General features: G+C 43.6%; 1 protein-coding gene across 2 annotated transcripts in view; it reads right to left on the bottom strand.

Annotated features, from left to right (window-relative positions):
* The window catches only part of LOC138292690 (cytochrome P450 2D15-like), a 389,602-nt gene that overhangs the window by 292,452 nt on the left and 75,037 nt on the right, over window positions 1-22,113 (bottom strand). For both annotated transcript variants that reach the window (XM_069231411.1, XM_069231412.1), the window contains exon 2: window positions 14,124-14,295. In XM_069231411.1, the coding sequence (XP_069087512.1) occupies window positions 14,124-14,295 (172 nt within the window). The remainder of the gene's footprint in view (window positions 1-14,123; window positions 14,296-22,113) is intronic.

Here is a 22,113-nt window from a genome sequence, read left to right as displayed (position 1 = left end):
CGTTATAGTTAAGGTTGGTGACAACATTGACGTTTTGAACTAAACAAAACACAGAAATTCACCAGCTATAGATAGTAGAGTGAACTATAACTTGCGCCTCCTCCATGCACTGCTTATGACCTCACATAGTCCATCACCCATTGCATGTTCAATTACATCATTTATGACAGCACTGATGACATCTCATGTGACATCATTGATGACATCACGCAGGACATCAAGCAGGAGCAAACACAGGGCTCAGCTGGACATAGCTAGTGAGACAGCCCCAATCCATTTTAAGTAATTTCGGCCCAGGCGTTTAAAGGCTCTGGGAGTAGGTCCGTGTGCCCCCTCCCCTTATTTTCAAATTTCAGACCCTGTGGTGGGCTCCCCAGGGCCTTTAATGGTTTGGGGAGATAGGTCACACTGTCCCCCTCCCTATTATAAGTAATTTCAACCGTGGGGGTGGGCTCCACAGGACCTTTAGAGGCTTGGGGAGTGCGGCTGCATGGCCCTCTTCCCCTAATTTCCAAAATTTGGCACATGGGGTAGGCCCTACAGGGACTTTAATGGCTCAGAGAGGGAGAGGGTGCGGTCCCCTTCCTGATTTTAAGTAATTTTGGCCCCAAGAGAATGGGGTCCTGGGGCCTTGGGGGGTAGGTCCATGCGACCTCCCTCCCCTTATTTGCAAATTTCACCAGGGGGGCTCCCGGGGCCCTTAGTGGCTTGGAGAAGGGGACCATGGGGCCCCCTCCACCTTACTGAATATGGCCCATGGGTGGGTCCCCTGGCTTATAATTAATGAATGTGGACGAGCCGCCACTTTGGATTTATTTTTTTTTCGATCCCACCGAAGTCCGGCAGGATTGCAGCATTATGTTGCTGATTTTCTTTTGTTTTTGGCCCCGGTGGGGGATGCCTCTTGGTCTCCATCATGGCTCCCAGGGGGTCAGGGTATTCCTACCCTGCCCAATTATATTATTTTTCCTCTTTTATTTCAAGACAGGGGACTAAGTCCCCAAATCCTATGATTACTGCCAGCAACATTTTTGTTGTTGTTGCTAGCAGCCAGTTAGAGGGCTTGCCCCTGCAGTAGTCTGAGTCCCATGGGAGCAAGATGGCCCAAAGGAAATAAATCTCCCTGGGCCAATCAGAATGCTCAGTTTTTAGATAGGTGCTCCGCAGATCAAGATTGGTGTAGTTCCGTTCAGCAGTATTTGCGGAAGCCCGTCTTAAAAAAGTCTATGGAAAATGCATGGTGATTTTGCATTTTGGGATTCCCCCCCTGCCGCCCCTTTTTCTTGACCACCTCAATTGATGGATTACTGTTAGAAATGGGGTATCTGGTTGGCTAGGGTATACACCTCGGCCAGGCAGAACCCACCACTCTAGTCAGGGCAAGTCAGTTACACATGAAAGATAACCTGTGCTCACCACCCGGTAGCTTGGCACAGAGCAGTTAGGCTTATCTTCAGAGGTCATGTGTGAAGCGTTTGCGCAACACACTCACACCAGTGACACAATAAATGCACAACAAAAGAGGCTCCACACAAGGTTTTATAAAAATGTATAGATATGTATTGTATCTTCTGCATAATCATCAACCACAAATGACATTATTCATAAATACTGTGTGCCCTATACACATCCGGAGTTAGTACTGATTATCCGGCTAGCAGGAAGGAAATTGTCACATATCACAACATTGGGGATTGAAACACAGCAGATTACCAATGAATAACCATGTCCCACACAGACTGTGCACATTATGCAATTATCATGATAGAGTTGTTATCCTGACAATGCATGGCAAAACGAGGTTAAAACAGTAGGGCATAAATACTACAGGAAAACACATGAATCTTCACCAATCCCAGTAAAATGCATGGATAATGAAAGAGTCCCCACCAGACCATAGTGTGTGGCATTCCTGCACTCATATTAGATGATATACTATAATCAGAGGTTTCTTTTGACGAACTGCATGTATCACTCAAATGTAGGGACCAGGGAATTCTGCGCACTCACTACACCTTGGAGCAACTCTCTGGCAATAGTGTGCTGAGGCATTTAGTGTAGATGTTGCCGATCTCCAGGTAGCCCTAAACATTGTGCAGCACTCGTGGTGAGAGTCCCCTACGAGAGATCATGGGGCGCAGGAGCACCTGCGCTTCTATTTACGATAGTGCGGTAATGACTATGCTCTTTAGAAGGCAACGCCACGCCTCTCCCAGGGGACGCACAAACACTTCTCGGTTTTTCTGCAGATGTCCTCGGGCCCTGCTGAGGTAGGTGTCTGAGTGCGGGGGAGAGGGAACGCATTTAACCTGTAGGTTTTCACAGGAAGGCCTCTCCTGGGTCTCCTTCGTATAAGTTAATACAAGTCAGCTGCCTGCAACACGCTGAACAGCTACTTGCCCAAGTGCAGCCATTAGCTGGAAGCGCAAGTCGGCGGTCACACTCCCCTGGGGCCTGACTCATCCTCAGCACTCCTTGTCAGCTGGGTCAGGCTGCCACAGTCGGGTTGGCGGCCTCGCATTCAGGACCTGTGGCATCTCCTTTTGCTGACAGAAGGGGAAGGGTGATGCGTCTTGCATAACCAGGTCGCTCCTGGTTGCCTGGCAACATGCTGGGGACGGCTGTGCTGAAAGATGACTTGTTTTCCCTCGGCTACAATCTATTTGGCAGCATGGATCTACAGGGGGGACAACGCTGACCTAGGATCGGATCCCAGCACCTGGCCTCCCTTCTAAGGCGGTGAAGATCCCAACCAGCACACAGCTGAAGAAACCAGCAGTTGATCTCCAGAAGGACAAAAATGACGTGCTCGGCACCAGTGCTAGTTTTGGTTCTTGTTGTCCTCTGCTCAAGTAAGGTAAAAAAATGCAGCGCTCTCCAAGCACTATAGTTGCAGGACCAGGGGCAGCAAATGAACAACAGCAAATCCACAATGGCCCATGGGAGAGCACTGAAGGGAACCCAAGGCAGGAAGCTGTGGGCGGGGAGGCCAGCACCATAAGGGCCATTAAGGGTGGTTCCTCCTGGCAGTCCAGCAGTGCCTCGGTAGTCCAGAGTCAGGGAGCAGGTTGGCAGAAGGGCCACAATCAGAAAAGCAATCCAGGGAGTCCTTTATGCCACTCAGCAGCAGCAGGTAGCAGAGCAGCAGCAGAGGAGCAGTCCAGATGAGTCCCTTTGCAGTCCAGTAGTCGTTGTGGCAGAGGTTCAGTCCCATTTCCCAAAAGTGTTCTAAAAATCATGGGGTCAGAGCCCAGTACTTATACCCTGGTGCCCTGCCTCTAGAAAGTGGAAGAAGTTTCCAGCAAGGTCTGACCAGTTTCAGGAGTTTCCTTCCTCCCCTACTCTGTCTCCAGACATTAGTAGGGGGCAAAAGAGCCATTTATGTAAGGGCAGGACACAGCCTATACAGCTTAAAGTGTGAACGCCCTCTGCCTCTCCCAGCCCAGGAAGACCATCAGTATGTAGATGAATGCATATGTAACTCTGACACACCTAACACCCCAGACTGATGGTTGTCTGGAGAGTATGCAAAAAGTGTAGCTGTCACTCTGCCCCAAACGTGGACCAGAGTCTGGCTGCAAAACACCAGAGTTATAAGCACAGAGAAATGCCCATTTTCTTAAAGTAGCATTTCCAAAATAGTAATGTAAAATCCACCTACACCAATAAGCAGGATTTCTCACTACCATTCCAAACATACCAAACATGCCCACACTACTCCTTACAGATCGGAAATTACCACTTAGACATATATAAGGGAAATAACAATGCAAACCTAGGGGAGGAGCAGGACTCACAGTAATGAAAAACAAAATAGACTGTTTGTCACTACTAAGACATGTAACACACAAAACATATATGTCTTACCTTTTACATACACACACCCTCCCCATAGAGCTATCTAGGGCCAACCTTAGGGGTGAGTTTGGGTTAGTAAAAAGGAAGTTTAGGCCTTGGCAAGTAGTTTGACTTGCCACGTCAATGTGGGAGTAAACTGCACATGCAGGCTCTGCAGTGACAGGCATAAGACAGGTTTAAAATGCTACTTCTGCGGGTGAGGTAATCTGCGCTGCAGGCCCATTAGTAGCATTTAATTTACAGGCCCTGGGTATATGGTATACCACTTTAAAGGGGATTTATACGTAAACTAAATAAGCCAAACAGGCGTAAACTGATTATAACAAGTTTTAGTGGTTAGCAGTGGTAAAGTGCCCAAAGTCCTAAAGCCAACAAAAAGAGGGTCAGAAATATAAAAGGAGGAAAGGCAAAATGTTTGGGATAGCCCTGCAGAAATGGCCATTTCCAACAACCATCCTTAAACTTTCTATCTGCAAACTAGTCAAAAAGTAGCACCTTTTTAGCAAGTTTTGTGGAGATTTATCAAATTGTGCCAAAGTTATTAGCAACACAAAAAACACTTTTTCCATGGAGAAGCTATCCTAACTATAACTACCCAGTGGCGACCCCGCCACTGCGTTATCTATCTATCTATCTATCTATCTATCTATCTATCTATCTATCTATCTATCTATCTATCTATCTATCTCTCTATCTAGTGACTGTAAAAAAAACAAAGGTGAAAGTAACATTATAGTTAGGTGTGATAAAAAGATCTTTTTTTTAAAAAGAACCATAGAAATTCACCGAAAAAAAAAAAAAAACTAAGTAATGTTATAGCTAGGTGAATTTGTCAGTGCCAACAGTAACGTTTTCAACTGGAAAAACACAGAAATTCACCTGTAATAGTTAGCAGTGCTAACTATAACTTGTGCCCCCACCATGCACTGCTTATGACCACAGATATGCCATCACTTATGACATGTTCTATGAGATCAGGCATGGTGGGGCGCAAGTTAGTGCTGCTAACTATAGCTTGTGCATTTCTGTGGCTTTTTAGTTCAAAAATCTAATGTTGACACTGATAAATTCACCTAACTGTAACATTACTTTCTGCTTTATTTTTTTTCACAGAATTTCTAGTTTAAAAAAAAATGTAAAATAATAATAAATTACAATACGTAAATGTAGCTTTGTGAGCAGTTAGGGGTTGGCCACAGTGCCTGTCCCTGGGGACCCCATCCCCCAGGGCATGTTTTTATTTAAAGGAGAGAGGGGCTGCGCAACATCCTCCTCAAGCAGTTAATAGCCACAGGGACCCTATCCCTCGGGCCACTTATTTAAATAAAGGGTAGGAGGACGGTGTGACCCCCAACCCCAAGCCTTGTTAAGCACTGGGGGCCCCAGGGCCACTCTTTTATCCCCATCTCTAGGGGCCTGGTGTGCTTGTTTGGGGGCAGGGGAGCATGTGGCTTCCCTCCATGCGATTTTGGCACCATTTTGAAGAGGGGGCAGGAGCCCCTCCCCAGGCTGATTTTGGCCTGGGGGCTACATCCCCTGGGGCCTGGCACCATTTTGAAGTGGGAGGAGGGCATACGTCTCCCCTCAACTGGCCAATTTCGGACCCAGGGACCCCATCCCTAGGGCCTGGCAGTATAGTGAAGGGGGAATGTGGCCCCCCATCCAGGGGCCAATTTCTACCATGGGGGAGCACATCCCCCGGGTCCGGCAGAGGGGGCACACAGCTACCCTCCCCAGGCAGATTTCAGACTCATTCCCCAGGGTTCAACTCAACAAAAGGTGGATGTCCTGGGGCCCACCAAGGTCATCCACCAGATCCTTGTTGGGGCCTGCAGGAAGAGGCCCAGGGCCCCCAAGGCTCCAGCCGGCTCCCTTCATCCCCAGAATTGCTCCCTGAGGACGGAAGCACGGGCAGGGGAACAAATCTAAAGTCCACTCCCAGTGGGAGGGAGCATTTTTCAAGCTCCCGCCAGCTGTGAGCAGCATGGGGCCAGATTTACAAGGCCCTAGCACCCCTGAAGCATCACGTTTTATGCCGCTCTGGTGGTGCTGTGCAGTGCGCCACATTTACAAGGAGGCGCTAAGCCACTTTTTGTGGCTTAACTCCGCTTTGTAAATATAGACCCCTCCGATGCAATTTTATGCATCAGAGGGGCATGCAATGGATGTTGCTATGGGCATTCCACCGCAACACCTATTGCTTTTGACGCTGCCCCAGATTTACAAGAAGGCGTAAATCTGTGGTAGCACCAAAAACTAAGGCCACCCAGGGGTGGTGTTAGTAGGGCACAATGAGGAGGAATACTTTTATACCTCCTCGTTTTTGCTTTTTCTGTGTGCTGTATTCTGCAGCACATATAAAAAGAGCAAAAGGCCATAAATGAATGTTTATGTGCAGGAAGGTGTCCCTTCCTGCACATAATTATTCAAAAATGACGATTTGCTACTTCTATGTGTGCTGCATCCTGCAGAACACCTAGAAGTGCCAAACTGCAATTGTAGATTGTTTATGTGCAGGACGGGACATCTTTCTGCACATTAACAATCAATCCCCTCAATGCAGACACCCTTGCACTATGGTGCAAGGGTGCCTGCGTTGGCAGCTACATTTAGAGTCATATTTAGAAAATACAGTGCATCCCTGCTTTTCTAAAGTGATGCAGTGCTGTGCAGCTAATTTCAGCACAGCATGCTCTGCGCCACTTTTTAATAAATCTGGCCCTTGGTGATTCCTCCTGCTTGGGGGGAGATTTAAACATGCTCCCTCCAAGTGAGAGCAAACTCAGGTTTTCCTGCCTGCGCTGCTGCGGGGTGGGAAACTGCCATCTCCCAGGGGGTGGTCATCCCAAGACATAGCTGCTGAGTCAGCCCCAGCCGGAGCTGGACTCTTGGGGGCCAGTAATGGTTCAGAGTGGGGGGCCATGTTGCCCTCCTCCCTTAAAGGAATTAGTCACAGGGATGGGCTCCCAGGGGCCTTTTGAGGCTCAGGGAGGGGGGTTGTGTGTCTTCTCTCCATAACAATTGTTTTTGGCCTCGGGGTAGGCTCCCTGGGGCATATATTAAATAACAACAACAAAAAGTACACTGTTCCTGGAACTAGGGGGACAGTTTAAGTTTCAGGAGCAAGAGCCCTCACACACCCAGATGGGTGTCATGCTTCATCATCGGGAAGCTCCTCGTCAGACCGGCGGTGCAATATCTGACGGGCTCCCCTTTCGGGGGCTCTTTACCGGAGATCTTTTAATGAATCAGGGGTGGCTGCCGTAAAGATCATGAAGGTCAGACACTCCTTATGGCAGGAGAGTGGATATTAAAATTGATTAGGAACTCCTACGTAGTCTACTTTTACTGGTTTATCTCAAGGAGTTACGATCAAGATTAAAAACAAACAAAAAAGTGGAAAATGAGGATAATGATCAACCACTTTAAAAATGCCTGGAGATCTGGGAAATTGTCACCTGACCCCTAGGGTCTGGTCAACATGTTTCGCGTAGTGCGGTCATGAAAGATCCTTTAACGCTTCATCAGGACCTACAATCAACTGAGCTTCTCCTGACTGTAACAAAAACAAAAAAGACACTATCTATTATATATGTGAAAAGAAGTAACAGTCACTTACATTTGTGTGTACTGTCTCGTCAAAAATCCGAGGGGCCTAGGAATATACATGTGGACGCGTAACCACGAAATTATGTGCCCATTTGGCTGGACCGTGCTATTCCCCAAGGGGCCCCCCATACGATAAGGGATGGTAAGCAGATGTTTTATTTATGTATTCAACATCACCTAGCTCACTGAGTCACTCTGGGTGTTGTGGTCATTTAACCGTGTATATTATATTTTATTGTACTTATTTCGTAGGGCGACTTTTTTTGATTCGGATTTTTGACGAGACAGTACACACAAATGTAAGTGACTGTTACTTCTTTTCACATATATAATAGATAGTGTCTTTTTTGTTTTTGTTACAGTCAGGAGAAGCTCAGTTGATTGTAGGTCCTGATGAAGCGTTAAAGGATCTTTTATGACCGCACTACGCAAAACATGTTGACCAGACCCTAGGGGTCAGGTGACAATTTCCCAGATCTCCAGGCATTTTTAAAGTGGTTGATCATTATCCTCATTTTCCACTTTTTTGTTTGTTTTTAATCTTGATCGTAACTCCTTGAGATAAACCAGTAAAAGTAGACTACGTAGGAGTTCCTAATCAATTTTAATATCCACTCTCCTGCTATAATGAGTGTCTGACCTTCATGATCTTTACGGCAGCCACCCCTGATTCATTAAAAGATCTCCGGTAAAGAGTCCCCGAAAGGGGAGCCCGTCAGATATTGCACCGCCGGTCTGACGAGGAGCTTCCCGGTGATGAAGCATGACACCCATCTGGGTGTGTGAGGGCTCTTGCTCCTGAAACTTAAACTGTCCCCCTAGTTCCAGGAACAGTGTACTTTTTGTTGTTGACTAATCTGATTGGGAGAACGTACACTGGACCTTTAATCCTCCCTATCCCTCTCTTTGTTGGCATATATTAAATAGCCTGGCCACCACTTTGGGTTTTATTACTTTTGATCCTGAATAGTCTTGTGGATTGTTGCTTTTTTTGCTGTTTTTTTTGCTCTTCCCCCATGGGGCCTAGGGGGTTATGATATCCCTACCCTCCTCCCATAGATCTTTATTTATAAGTTCCTGAGTACTGTAATGGCTGCTAGCAACATTTTTCTCATGTTGCTGGGAGCCAATCAGAGCACTTGTTCTTAAGGGAGCCTCACTCCTGAGGGAGCAAGGTGGCCCAAGGGAAATGAAGCTCTGTGAACCAATCAATCCCTCTATTTTTAAATTGGCACAACAATGGATTCTCAGAGACTCTCACGAGCCCAACTGCCAAATATGCAATTATTTTTTTACCCTAATTGCTTGATAACTACTGAATGGATTTACCCCAAATCACAAAAAGCACAATCTAGCGTCCTGCTGAATTTGGTGTAATTCTGTTCAGCAGTTTTAGCTATAACCTGTTTTAAACAAGTCTAGGGAAAATGCATGGGGATTTTACATTTTGGGACCCCTCACTTTTTTCTTGGCATTCGCTCGGATCACCTTGTAACTTTCCAGGAAGGAACTGAGGTGGATGAACTTTTTTTTTTTGGAAAGTTTCATGAAGATTCTGCAAACTGTCCCAAAGGACAATACAAAACCTTGATAAATATGCCCTTAAGAACTTAGATGTTCACTAGGCCGCTATGGTGGCATTTGTGGTGTTAGTCGCCCACATCAGATCTGAAATTCAGTATAAGGAAAACAATGCATGAGCATCTGGGGAAATTGCTCCACATCATGCGCAAGACCACCAAAATCAAAGCACACTGAATGGAAGAAAACAAGTCAGATATAGCTCAGTCAACTGGAGAAAAGCATTGTCCAGTAGCACGTGCTAAATAGAAACACATTAAGATAAAGAATCACAATGCACGCAGGGTCAAAACATGTGAGAAGCTTCTTGAAATGTGTATCTCTTCCCAGGAGAAAAAGGCTAGTTTTAATTGCACACTGCAGTACTGTGTGCATTACTTAGTGTTGCTTACTATCCTCCATTTCACGTGAGCAGGCTTCATGCCTTGTGCCACCTACATTTCTTATACTCTTTCCCAGCAACTGGTGGCATTGTGCTCTAAATTTGCACAATCCAACACACTAATGGAAATGAGCACAGTGGCCAATCCACGCTTGCAAAACTCAAAACCTCCATTAGGCCACGTTGGTGTAGCTTAAGTGTCCCATTCATATGTTTTTTAATGATACATTTTGAATAGTTTGTATTACTGGGCATGGGTTGGAGTAACTGTTTTCCATTTGCAATAAAACCAAATCAGTCATGATAAGAAGTGTGACATCAGGCAATAAAAAAAAAATAGGTGAGACTGCAGATATAGTTGGAAGTTGTTTTCCCTCAAAAGGCTAAAGGCACAAGTGTTTCATATTGGTTTCCACTTGGGTAAGTGGCTCAGAAACATTTTACAGCCCTGAAACTTAACACGTTCTGGATTGCTTCACATGCTCGGAGAAGTGTTGCTACATTGTGGTGTTTTCTGGAAAAGTCATTAGGGTCAAGCGCACTAGCGCTCCATTCCTGTTGTAATGTCTCTTTGGGCTTTTAACCACACCCATGTCTTGCCTGTCACTTCCATTGGTTCGTGGACTTGCATTTAAAAATCTGCTTGATTTCATTAGTGAAAGGCATCCATACATCATTCCTTTTCCGGTGTTTAGCCCTCCTCAAGCGCACCGGCCAACTACTGAAAACAAACAAGGCTCCATTTTTTCAGCCTGGTTTCTGCACTACTTTATCTTTTTATTTTCTACGTAGCATGATTGAGCTGGGTTTTACATAGCGCGATTGCCCTTGGTTTTTTGGTTTTCAATTTCAGTGCGATTGCGCTGGGTTTTACATAGTGCGCTCGTTTCTTTCTTTCAATTCATCTGGCAAGAAAAGTCCGGTTAGGAGTTTACAAAGATAATAGCTCTAACTCGAGCAAATGTGAGACCCGTTGCAATGGAAATGCTTGTTTTTATATTTCTAAAGGTAAAGAGCAGACTTATATCTTGCCAGGACAGAGCCTGACAATTGTAGACAGAAGGACAGTGTACACATGAGGTAAGCAAAATATAATAGGCCAAGAGTACTTACTGCAAGGCCATTGATAACGGAGTATATTAAATTCTTTAGGCATGGGCTGTTGCATAAACAGAAGAGTCTAGGCAGTACCGGCAACATGCAAAGAGGAGATGATGCTCAGGGTTGCTCTACAAGGGTCTCTGGAATCACTGCTATGGCTTGGCTTCTCAGACCGCTTTTTTGATGGAGTTGATAGCAATGTTTATAGGATGCTTAAACAGCTCCCACAGGCACTGTATCAAGGGCATGAAATAGCATTTCATGTGATGGAAGTGCCCTCCCATGGGGTTACCGGTGGGCTGTGGCAGGGCACGCTGCTGTTCAAGAAGTGCTGACTGTATCCTGCCAGAGAAGTTGAGTAGTGCTTGCCAGGGAACTCCCAAGTGTTGTTGAGGCTTGTGCTGGCCATGGGGCATCTAGTGCTCCCTGAGCAAGCATCACAGAGCACTCATCTACCAGGAATTCAGTCTCAGAGTAGCACAAATTGGGCTACAAGGGAGAGAAGATGTGGACCAGTATATAGTGTCTTTAGTGGTTCCACAGCTGTGCCTCAGACTGAAGGGAAACCCTGTAAAAGACAGACCCAGGGACCCTTACCACAGATGCTGGGCTTGTCTTGATGCCCATTGACTTGGGCTCCTGTCTGCCTTGGCTTATGACGCACATATGCTCCCTTTTGAAGCACTGTAGCTCCAGACCCCTACTGGCCTCAGCTCAGGCTGCAATCTCTGGGGCTCACACCCACCCATTCTCCTTGGTTTCGTGGTGGTGATGATGATGATGATGCGAGTCTCTTTACCACATGTGCTGGATGCCATCACTGTGTGTGAAGAGGCTTGAGTGACTCCTAGACTGCAGCCTGAGGCGGAGACGGGATTTTCCTTTACCAGCTGGGCGACGGATTGCTCTATCACAGCTGGAGAATTTTAATGGAAGTGTTCACCAGGTGCTGCAAGTGTGGTGTAAATAAGTTGAACCACACCGTGGGGCACATGAGCCATCTCTGAAAGGCAGCTCCAACCCCCTAAAACCAATACAAATGACTCCTTAAAGTATGATATAAATAAGTACACAAATGTCTGTAACTCGTCAGGACTTATTTTTTAATAAAATAATTCGTTTTGTATTTGTTTTTGAATTTGTATTTGTTTCTTGAAAAATAACACCTGCCAAATAACAGTGCATTTCCATTATAACAGATCACATTCAAGTAAGAAGTAACCACTTGTTTATCACACGGACTGTGGTGCTTTTAGGTAGGGAAATCTTTTCCAGATTATTACTGCACTGTACCTCGACAATTGCTGCTGAGAGCTGCTGCTCTTGAGTACAGTGCACAGCATTCACTGCAATAGAAGCGCTCTCTAGTGGTAGACTAATACCCCTAAAGAGTATGATGGAGAGGAGGAAATAATTTTGTGGTTGTTATCTGCTGTTGGTGATTGCAAAACAATGGTTTAATTACTTTATCAACAGAGTCACAAATGGACTAATGTTACAAAGGATGCTACAAAGAGCTCAAACTACATTCCATGAAGTTTGCTCCATATTGATTAATGTACTGATGATCTGCATTTTGACTGCATTGGCAATTATTTGTCATTGTACCACTGTGAAGAGGCAAAATGTGGTCTAATATATTCTATGGTGTAATCAAGGGTGTGTGCTTGCACTGTTGTTATCCAATTCATATATAGCTGATGGGATGGGTGTTTTGGACTTGAAAATACTAACCCTTTAAGTTACCAGTTGTGTTGGTTTTCAGCCCTATATGCCACAGGTGACACCGTGTTATTAAGCCATACAAATCTTGGCCTGTGGGGTACTTATAGGGCACTGTTTTGACAACAATCCTAGGATCCCTCACTCCAGCACCAGGATAGTGGCTGTTGGTAAGAACCACTTCAGTGGTAAATGTTGGCTAAATGGTGCAAAGCTCTAATGAGTGCTTTAATAGTATTATTTAGGTACTTTGCTGGGTGAAAAGTTGGCCAGGTCTCCACGACGTGAAGCAAAATCCTTTCTTATCACAATAACTATGTGAGACGTGTTCAATTTTAATTGCAAATATGGCTCTTGTGAGATTCGGTCCTTGGTTATTCATAGCATGTAATGTAATGATCATTCTCCAATCAAAACACAATATGCCTGTTTGGTGGCTCCAGAAGGACACACTATCTATGTTGCTACAATGTGACTGAGTAGGAAGTATTTAGGGGCAGATTTACAAGCCCCTAGCGCCGCCTTAGTTAGTCTCATTTTTTTATGCTAAGGCGACACTAAACAGTCTCCCACCCTGCATCATATTTACAAGGGGGCGCCACTTTGTAACTCCTTGCACCACATTATACCTGCGCCAGGTATAATGTATGCGAGTTGGGGGGGGCGTTTTCCAAAGGGAGGCCCAAATGAATGGTGCAGTGAAATTTATAAGATTTCACTGTGCCATTCTAGTATAATTTTTTAACACCTGCTCAGGACAACATGTGAAAGTGATGCTGGTGCATTATCCTATGGGCCTCCCTGTGCTTTGCTGGACTAGTCAGCAAAGCACCACAATAGTGTAAAAAATGTTGATGCTATTGTCCTAACGTGGGCCATGGTGCGCTGTATTGTAAATACAGCACTACAATGGTGTTGCCAGGGGGCGCAGGGTGACGCAAGGGAACGCGCATCGGAGCAGATAAGCCAGTTACTTGTAAAAATGTGCTTAGTGTTACAAATTCAATCCTATTATCCAAGTCAAGTGTCTTGAGATTGAACTGGGCTTTGATTCTGGAATAGACGGGTGCTCCAGTCGGTCATGTTATAACAGAGTTTGGCGTGTAATGCTGACACTGACAGTTTTTGGTGATTTTGCTAAGGCACCTTCATTTTGGATTCATCATGGTGAAGGTCACACAGCAAGATGAACACTAGCAATTGCTAAAACTAATAATGGAATGCATGCACTAAGGACTTAGGGCCATATGTACAAACACATTTTCCCATAGACACAGAATGGGTAAAACCCTTTGGTACATCTGGCCCTTAAATCCTAATCTCCTTTAAGAAGCTGAGCGAAATGAACATTACTTCCAGTGACAATCGTATGTGGTCTAGGCTTCATATATGGACTTGGCATGCTGTGGCAAGTAACATTTTTTCCTTCAAGGTAAATTTTCTTCTGGATTTCCCTACTTCACACCCTGGGTTTATGCAAATTTCTGACCTTTTCTGTGTTGTAAATGATTAAGAAAGAAACTTATGAATAGATCTACAAATGTGTAGGTTTATCACATTGCACACAACTCCAGCTCAATTCAACTCTGGAGCATATACTCCATGCCTATGGTTGTTTTTCTTACACGAAAATGTTTGCATAAGTAATTCCTTAGACCAACTTGTTTGTTTTTCAAAAGTGATTTTACCCTGGTAATACCGGGTATTTGCTACAGAAAACAAACATAAAAATGTAATTTTGTTTTTTTTGATCGATCCCACCAAGCTTAGCGATGTGATAAATGATGGTAGTTATGTTAATGGCACAATTACTACTGAAGACGTTAGTCAATTTCACAATTTCCTACAGCTGTGGAGTGCGGACACGCACCTGCACTGTCCTCCTTGAAGCCAAACTTCTTGTTGAATAAATTATGCTGACGGTCGGAAGTGTCGTCGGATTTGGTAATGAGCCCGTCCTTCACTGCCTCCAGCCCATTAATGATCACCACGTTTTGCCAGCAGAACTGCATACTGAAGACATCGCCATACTTTTTCCTCAGCTGCAGAGAAGAAAGAGAAGAAATGTAATGGAGGACATGACGGTCAGATAATAGAATGATGCTACTGGATTTCCTGAATGTTAACTGAGGCAGTGCGTGGTGCAAACGCCTTTTACCACCATATTTTGAGAGCAGATGTGTAGGGGTGGGAGTGTGCGACGAAGATACTTGTGCATATTTGTTGTGCTGAGTTTTGTGGTGGTGGTGATGTGATTTTTTTTACTATTGTGTTTTGTGCTGCGTTATTGCTGTGTTATTGTGTGGTTGTATTTGCGTTGTGTTTGTTTTGTCACTATGATTTTGTTGTGTTATTTTGCTTTGTGTTTTGTTACTGTGTTGTTTTCTGTTATGCTGTGCAATTACTTGAGCATTTTCAAAAAATACTGCTACATTTCCAGCAAAAGCATCACATTCTTTTAGAGTTCCAGGGACAACACACATTTACCACTGTCTAATGTACTAAACTGCCACTGTTCCAGCTTTAAGGCACCTCTGTGCACAAAACTATAGCAGAAACGGGTCTTAAATAAGCACTATCAGTGATCACTTGTGATCTGTGGATCAAACAAAGAAAGCGAGAGACACACATTATGGCATGTGTAGAGATCGGATATAGAAACTGAATGAGGTCCTGAAAGGAGAATAGACAAGGGAGAAAGGCATCCTCACCATTAGATACAAGCACTGGTTTTACATATACTTTAGTAACAGTAAGTTGTTAACTCAAATGGAGCTTTTATGCTCGGGCAAAAGCAGTGGAATGCAAAGTGGGCGCCTTCACCAGACACTAAATGAAAATACCTGTTCGTTGTGACAGGCAACGTGTCCCAAAGGGCCATTCATTTCCAATAAAAATCAATGCTACATATGTCGATGATAATATCCCTTCATTGACTTACAAAAGCTGTACAAGGCATGGACAACACCCCAGGAGTGCTGGTGCATTCTACAAAGTCCATAAAGAGGCATGTGAACGTTGTAACTTAGCATATTGAGAAAATAGGTATCATCTCAACTCCTTAAAAGATTGAAGAAAAGAAGTGGGAGTGCACAGGGTGGCCTTGATGTTCAGATACTTGGGTGTGCTGGACACCTTAAGCGGACTACATTTAGTGAAGTAAGGTGATGTAGTCCTGTGGGGACTGTGTTTTTTGTTGAGACACCCTTAAGAACATTTGCTTCAAGTAGACACGCCATCCATCGGAGACCTGACCTGAGAAATCCTGAAAGAAAACAATTTGAATGATTGCAATATCACTGAAGAGACTCAGGCCCTGATTTACAGTTTGGCGGAGGGATTACTCCATCACTAAGGCGGTGGATATCCCGTACGCAGTATTACAAGTTCCACAGGCTATAATGAAATTGTAATATTGCGTTCGGGATATCTGTCACGTTTGTGACGGAGTCACCCTCTCTGCCAACTATAAATCAGGCCCTCAGTGTTTATCAAGGTAACTTACTTCAACCAGAACCTTTTAGCTTCTGTAAAGCCTCAGGTTCAGGGTCTCTAGTAAAAAGTATCTGAAAATTCTTGTTCCTTAGTAGGATTTTTGAAAAATTACTATTTTTTCTTACTGTAGCTATATATTCTCTTCCCTTTTAAGTAGAAGAGTTCTTTGTTGTGACTTTTAAAGGTTCTGCTTTGCTTTTAACCCATTTGAATGCAAATGGGTTGAGTTAGCTATCTCCCTAGGGAACGATGCACCTGACAAATTAAGCCATTTTACATTTATAAACCCTGAAATTAAGAGAATCATAGGGTTTTCGACCACAGAATGGTATTTAAGTATGTATTAAACCCCTTTATTGAGCCAGAACAGCCTTTCCAACACAAAGGGTATTTTGCAAATCAATAAGAATTGCAAATAGGAGAAGGTGTGAAAGAGATGTTGCTACTAAATAGCAAATATCCATGATTTGTATCAATGGTTTGGGGCTGAAATTGTGGTTCCAAACCTTTGAAAAGTTATGGACACCTCAAAGCTGTTGTAACAGACAAAGAAAGGGAAAGTTGTCCTTGTGTCATCAGGTGTTTTTGGTAGAGGTGGCATCATTGAGACTGTTAATTTGAAGAAAACGGTATGATGGGCGGTGCTCCTTTCACTGAGATAAGTTCCTCTGACTTGAATATGGCATCAAAAGTACAGCCTGTATCATAGTTTGTCCATGTGGTACGTTGAGCAATTTAGGGTTATCAAGAATCCCTGCAGTGAGGTGGAATTCAGATCTGGTAAAATAGGCATTGAGGTCTTCTAGGTTGCATAGATTAGAGTAGCCAATTTTGATATCTAATACAGTGGAGTGTTAGACGACTGACACACTGGTGTAAATTTCCACTGCAATAAACAAACCCAGCACTGATAGCCTGAGTGCATGTGAATATGTGTATAGTCTGTAAATTACACATATTGTGAATACGTGAGTGAACCAGAGTGAAGGAAGACCTGTGGGTTCCATTTTGGAAGTCACAGACCTGTTCATGTGAAGATGAAGGTGAGATTACATTCCTAGGCAAAGAGAATGTATTGCTGGAGACAAGTCTCCTTAGAAATGCAACGTGGTCCTTTTGTTGTAGAGAGCTGTTGGTTAATCTCCCTAAATACTGCCACCTGGTGGATTCTAGCAGTGGAGAGTGTGAAGGATCCCTGAAGAAAGGGAAGAACATTTAGTTTCTCTCTCTGATTACTGGCAGGTGTGGCTGTGATAGCCAGGTGCAAAATGCTCACACCCTTTTGTGCCGTTGTTGTGACCACTCCAAAGCTGGTGACAGCTCTGCTCTAATGAGCAATACATGAAAAACTGACCCAACATGGTTCTGAAAGTGCAGACAGAGAATATACATTCACTATTCGCTGTGCCTGCAGAAAAATGAAAGCTCTAAGTCTCTTCTGCAAAGGAGGTTGGTCCACAGAGTACCCAGTGGGCTACTGCACAACAAGGGCTGGTATTTGCCTGACTGCCAGCCACCCCTCATGTGAGGGGACATAACCTGGAGTCTGACCTGAAGGAAGAGGTGTTCCTTGCCTTGGAATGCCTTGAGACTCCTGTCAGGAACACGTGTGATGGAGCGAGTGAACCCTGCTGGAGTGGCTTACTTGAGTGGACAACAGTAGTGAACACTAGAACTTTAGGTTTGTCGACAGAGACACACTGAAGCATGCCTAGCATTGTCTAAGTTCAGAGCCAGTCTCTAACATGTAAAGCTGAGGATTCATGGCACTGCCAAAGTGTGTCCAAGATGGTCGCCCTGCCGACATTGCTGTTGCAGCAATAACACTTGCATCAAAGTGTGCCTGAGTGGTCTGCAACCCTGAAGAGAAAACTATTGCTAAATCATGGCACTCATCAAGTGTAGCTGAATATATGTTGCTGTTGCAGGCATGGCATTAGTCCAAAGTGTGCCCAAGTGTACTGGGCAGCTGAAGAAGAGGCCTGTGTAGGCCACAGCCCTGGCACCTGCCAAACGTGTGCTCTGTTGACTACAGAGCTAGAAGCAAAGTGACTGAAATGAGGCACTTGCCACTGCATGCCTGAGTGACTTTGCAGCTGCAGAGGTGCTGACCAGGAGTATGTCTGGTCAGATGTACTCCTGGCCTTCTCCTGGACCTGCACTAAAGCATTTTCAAGCAACTCAGCTGAAGGGCGAGTAACTATAATCAGAAGAGGACTAGATTGTTGCCTCAACCCATGGAGGAACAACTCACTAAACTGATGACTCACTCAGTCCAGGAGGAATGAGGCCCGCTGCGACCTGGAACCCATTCACCATCAATGCCATGTGCTCAGAAGACTGCTGCACTTTGCTAATGCCTTCGGACAATACTGCAGAGCCTACATCTGCTCAAATGAAGATGGACCAGCAGCTGGCATATCCTAATTGTGTCAATCAGGGTTATGACTGGATAGAAAAGTAAAGCACACTTTCATTCAGCCATCACGGTGCACCTTCTTGAAGCTACAAGTGATTTGCTAACAAGGGATGTCATTTGTTTCCTCCATTTTCAGAATCACGTCCAAATTTTTGGTTTCAGTCATTTGCAGACCCAATCTCGCCACACCAGACCTCACAATGCGTTATGACTGCCCCTTGTTAAAGAACCTTAACTCTGTTAGCTCTTTACTTTCAGCCCATAAGTGGGCACTAGTGATGCACTGACTCTAGCCAGCATTCAAGCAGTCTACACTTTTTCACACTCAACAAAGCGAAATTGGGACAATCACAGAGTCAGATGTTGGAGTGTGGCAGAGAAATCAATTGACACTCTTTATATCACTCATTTTCTGTTACTGACAATGAGACGCAGATTCTCAGGCAATATTATATGCTATTTTTGATGATGTGAAAGAGGGCATCTGGCACTTAGAGTGAAACAACTGCGTAAATTTGCAATCACAAAGAAGAGTTAGGCTTTATGATTCTTTAAAATCTACGCGATAACTTGAAATTGAATGCATGATCCCTCTTCATTTGCACTAAACACTCTTAATGGCAATCAGTCCATGTTCCATGGCATGCACGGATGTTTCTATGTTTTCTATACAGCAATTCGACTTTGATTTGAATGCGGGGTAAATATTAACAATGGTTCTGGCTGATACACAGCTTGATTTCCTTCCCAGTGTTTGTATAAAATGCACAGGACTTTGCAAGGTAGAATCCTTAAGACACTATGAGAGACTTGTGATTGAAACCTCCACGCACTATCATGGATTTACTTTATCAGTATCTAGTTTATCTGAAGATAAATCTGTTTAATTTGCACTTATGATGGTGAAAGTCCAAAGGGTCATACTTTGACGTGCAGCAAATTACTCTTAATTCCAAAGTGAATTTGACAAAAGAGGGTTTAAATGTTCACTCAATTTCTCATGATCTCATGTTGTAGTGAGTAGTTCAATTCTATTTTGTTTAAATGATTGGTTACATGGCCTTCAAATCTGAATAGCCTATGCAATAAGTGTTTCAGCTCCTGTCCAAGGTGCTGGTTCAACTATTTCCATTGCCTTTGATACAATTAAAAATCTGGATGGGTCGTACACTGAATAAGGTAAAGCTGAATATGATAGATTCGTAAACATATTGGATTTCTTACCCAAATTAGGTATTATTCTCAGATCCTCTGCAAAGTTTCACTCCAGGAATTGCGCTTACAGCTATAAAAATCTTAGTCATTCTTCAACCTGTGCGTCATAAGCACTTTGAAGACTGTCATTTCAAAGGTTTCGGTGCATCTAACACAACTGACATTTCTTCATCTTTCAAAAACTTTGGCACCAGACTTATTTAGGTTCGGAACACTTTTTCAATGTGGTATTGATGTTTCTTCAACATCAACAGTGGTAGCTAGCTCTCTATTCTTGAATGAGTGCTTTGTTGAACTCACTAATGCTTCACCATTATAGTTGCAGCTGCTCTAAATTCAGGATGGCCTGTGACAGCATTATGATGTACGACACAGGCAGATGTGAAACACGTTGTGATGCAACACATCCACTTGCATGGTTCACATCTGTCCACTATTTTCAGGTTCTGTTTGATCCATTTTTTTTCATATGTTTGGTGATTTGAATTTTTGGCAAAACTTCAAAACGGTTAGACTGAGCTATATGACGACTTCCAGCTAATTACAGTTCCAGCTCATTGTTTTGTAGAGTAGCCCCTTTTCATTTTGCACCACTAATATTTTTCTAATTGGTCATATTTAAATTGGCCTACACCAAATTATGAAGTAATTTGCATTGCTTTCTCCTTAACTGGGGCAAGGGTAGTGAAGGAATATGATATTGAGACGTGTCCTTTACATACACTTTCACAGTTCTGTAATTCGTATCCTACACCTTCCAAAACCATGCTTTGAAGTAGCCACACTTTGAAAGTTATGTGATTAACCAAAATAACATACTCTTTTGTATTCCTCTCTAACAACAATCATTTGTAGATGTCACAACCTTGACCCTCCCCTTCAATATTTCTTTATTGGACCATGGCCAAGATCTTGATCTGCTCATAAAATTGGCAGATGGTGAACTGCACTGGAGCCTGAACACTTTCAGAATAGGGTGCAGGCCTGTGGCATCCTTTCACCAAAATCACAAGGCTTCTGAAAAATAATTGACTGGGTGTTCATAATGAGGAATAGTGTTCTACCAATTATGAGAGTATGTAAAAACTATAATGAGCAGATGTGCAGCATTTGCTCTATTTATTTATATTTTGTCATGTGTTGTAACTCCCCCAATATGTAATAATTTGGGCCCTCTTTCTAGTGTTGATGTTTCTGAAACTGAGGGTCTGTGTGCGTCAATGAATGGAAGTTGTCATAAGATGGTGTAGGCTGTGTGAGGTAATAGTGCTGGAAGAAAGGAGGCCACCTCTCTTCAGTGGTTTCTGGTTGAGATAAGATTAATTGAAGAGGAGTTTTTTTCAATTTGTCTGGAAATAAATGGAAGTAATTTTTTCTGGAAGATTTCCAATTAGGGAAAATCCCTCAGTATCAGAGTATCAGTGTCAGAGTTGAGCACATAGAGCCCTTACAGTTTTACGTCTGTGCCACATGCTGCTGTGTTTAGTTTCATCATAAATTTGTGTAACAAAAAGCAGAAATAGACATAGGCTAAATCACTAGGACACAGTAGTTATCTTCAGTGGGCTTTACGTGACTGCAAGCAAGAAGCATGGTATGCAAGCAGATATGCTGGAAAAACCCACCGGAGGTTAAGATATTAACAGGTTAGCCTTCATGCCCTCTCTGACTTATAACTAACGCATAGTAGTAGAAGACACACCAAGTGAAACTCTGTGACTTGATTGCATGAATTATACCGAGCACTGGGGCACCCACTCACTCACGGCAAGGGACAACATAGAATACCGAGATTTGGCGTTGTCTCATCTCAGATTAAATTCAGACATGTGTTTGGAGCCATCTTCCTTAGGAAAGCTGGGCTGCTGGGCCTGAATGCGTTTTACGGAGTGCACAGACCCTTGAAACGCATTTGTTGTTCAACAGAAGTTCTTCTGAGCTCTCAGTGACTAGTTCTGTACTCTCTTGAATTGTTTAGTGCCACACAGCACACTATATTGCAATCATGCGGTATAGAATGGAAAAGTGTTTATTGTGTTTGTGAGGTTTCAATACAGTGGTGAATTTTAAGCAACAGAAGGACGTCCTTAAGCATCACATGGCTTCATGTTTTTAATGTTCGTTAGCCTTGCTCCCAATTTAATATGCGTGTTCAGTGAGTTACAGCTGTGAACGCTGAATTTTTAATAATAAATATTCATGTATTTGAATTATGAAACTGCATAGAATTGACTTCATATAGAAAGTAATGTGCGACTTGGAAAATGTGCCCACTTGAGTGGCCATCAGTAATCACGAAGTGTCCTTATTAATTGCTTATTAAAATGAAGTGATGTGCTTATGTTTAAATTAATGTAGTAGTGTGTTATATTGATGATTTTGTATTATGTATTTGCTTTACTAATTGTAGGCCTTAAGTTAGCGAACTCTTGGGCTGGATGCACAGCCTCATGTTAAACTGCACTGTTAAGATAACGCTGTGAGAAATATTTGCTTGAAGAAATTAATACGTGAATTGTTCTTTTTGACTGAGTTGACCAAACTCTAGCAGATGTTTTTCTTTTCCCAGAGAAATTCTTGCTAGAATATGGAGTAAGGTTACGGATACTTTGTATAGTTTAGTGTGTGAGAAAGCAATGTTCCCAGGAGCTAACAATGGATGTACTGACTGGAGAGCGGAGTGATACAACAAGCCAGACAATAGGAACAGGAGATGAGGAGGCTATCATCC

Source organism: Pleurodeles waltl, chromosome 4_2 (assembly GCF_031143425.1).
Source record: "Pleurodeles waltl isolate 20211129_DDA chromosome 4_2, aPleWal1.hap1.20221129, whole genome shotgun sequence".
Lineage (NCBI taxonomy): Eukaryota > Metazoa > Chordata > Amphibia > Caudata > Salamandridae > Pleurodeles > Pleurodeles waltl.
Note: the sequence above shows the minus strand (reverse complement) of the source record. Positions and strands in the feature narration are given on the sequence as shown.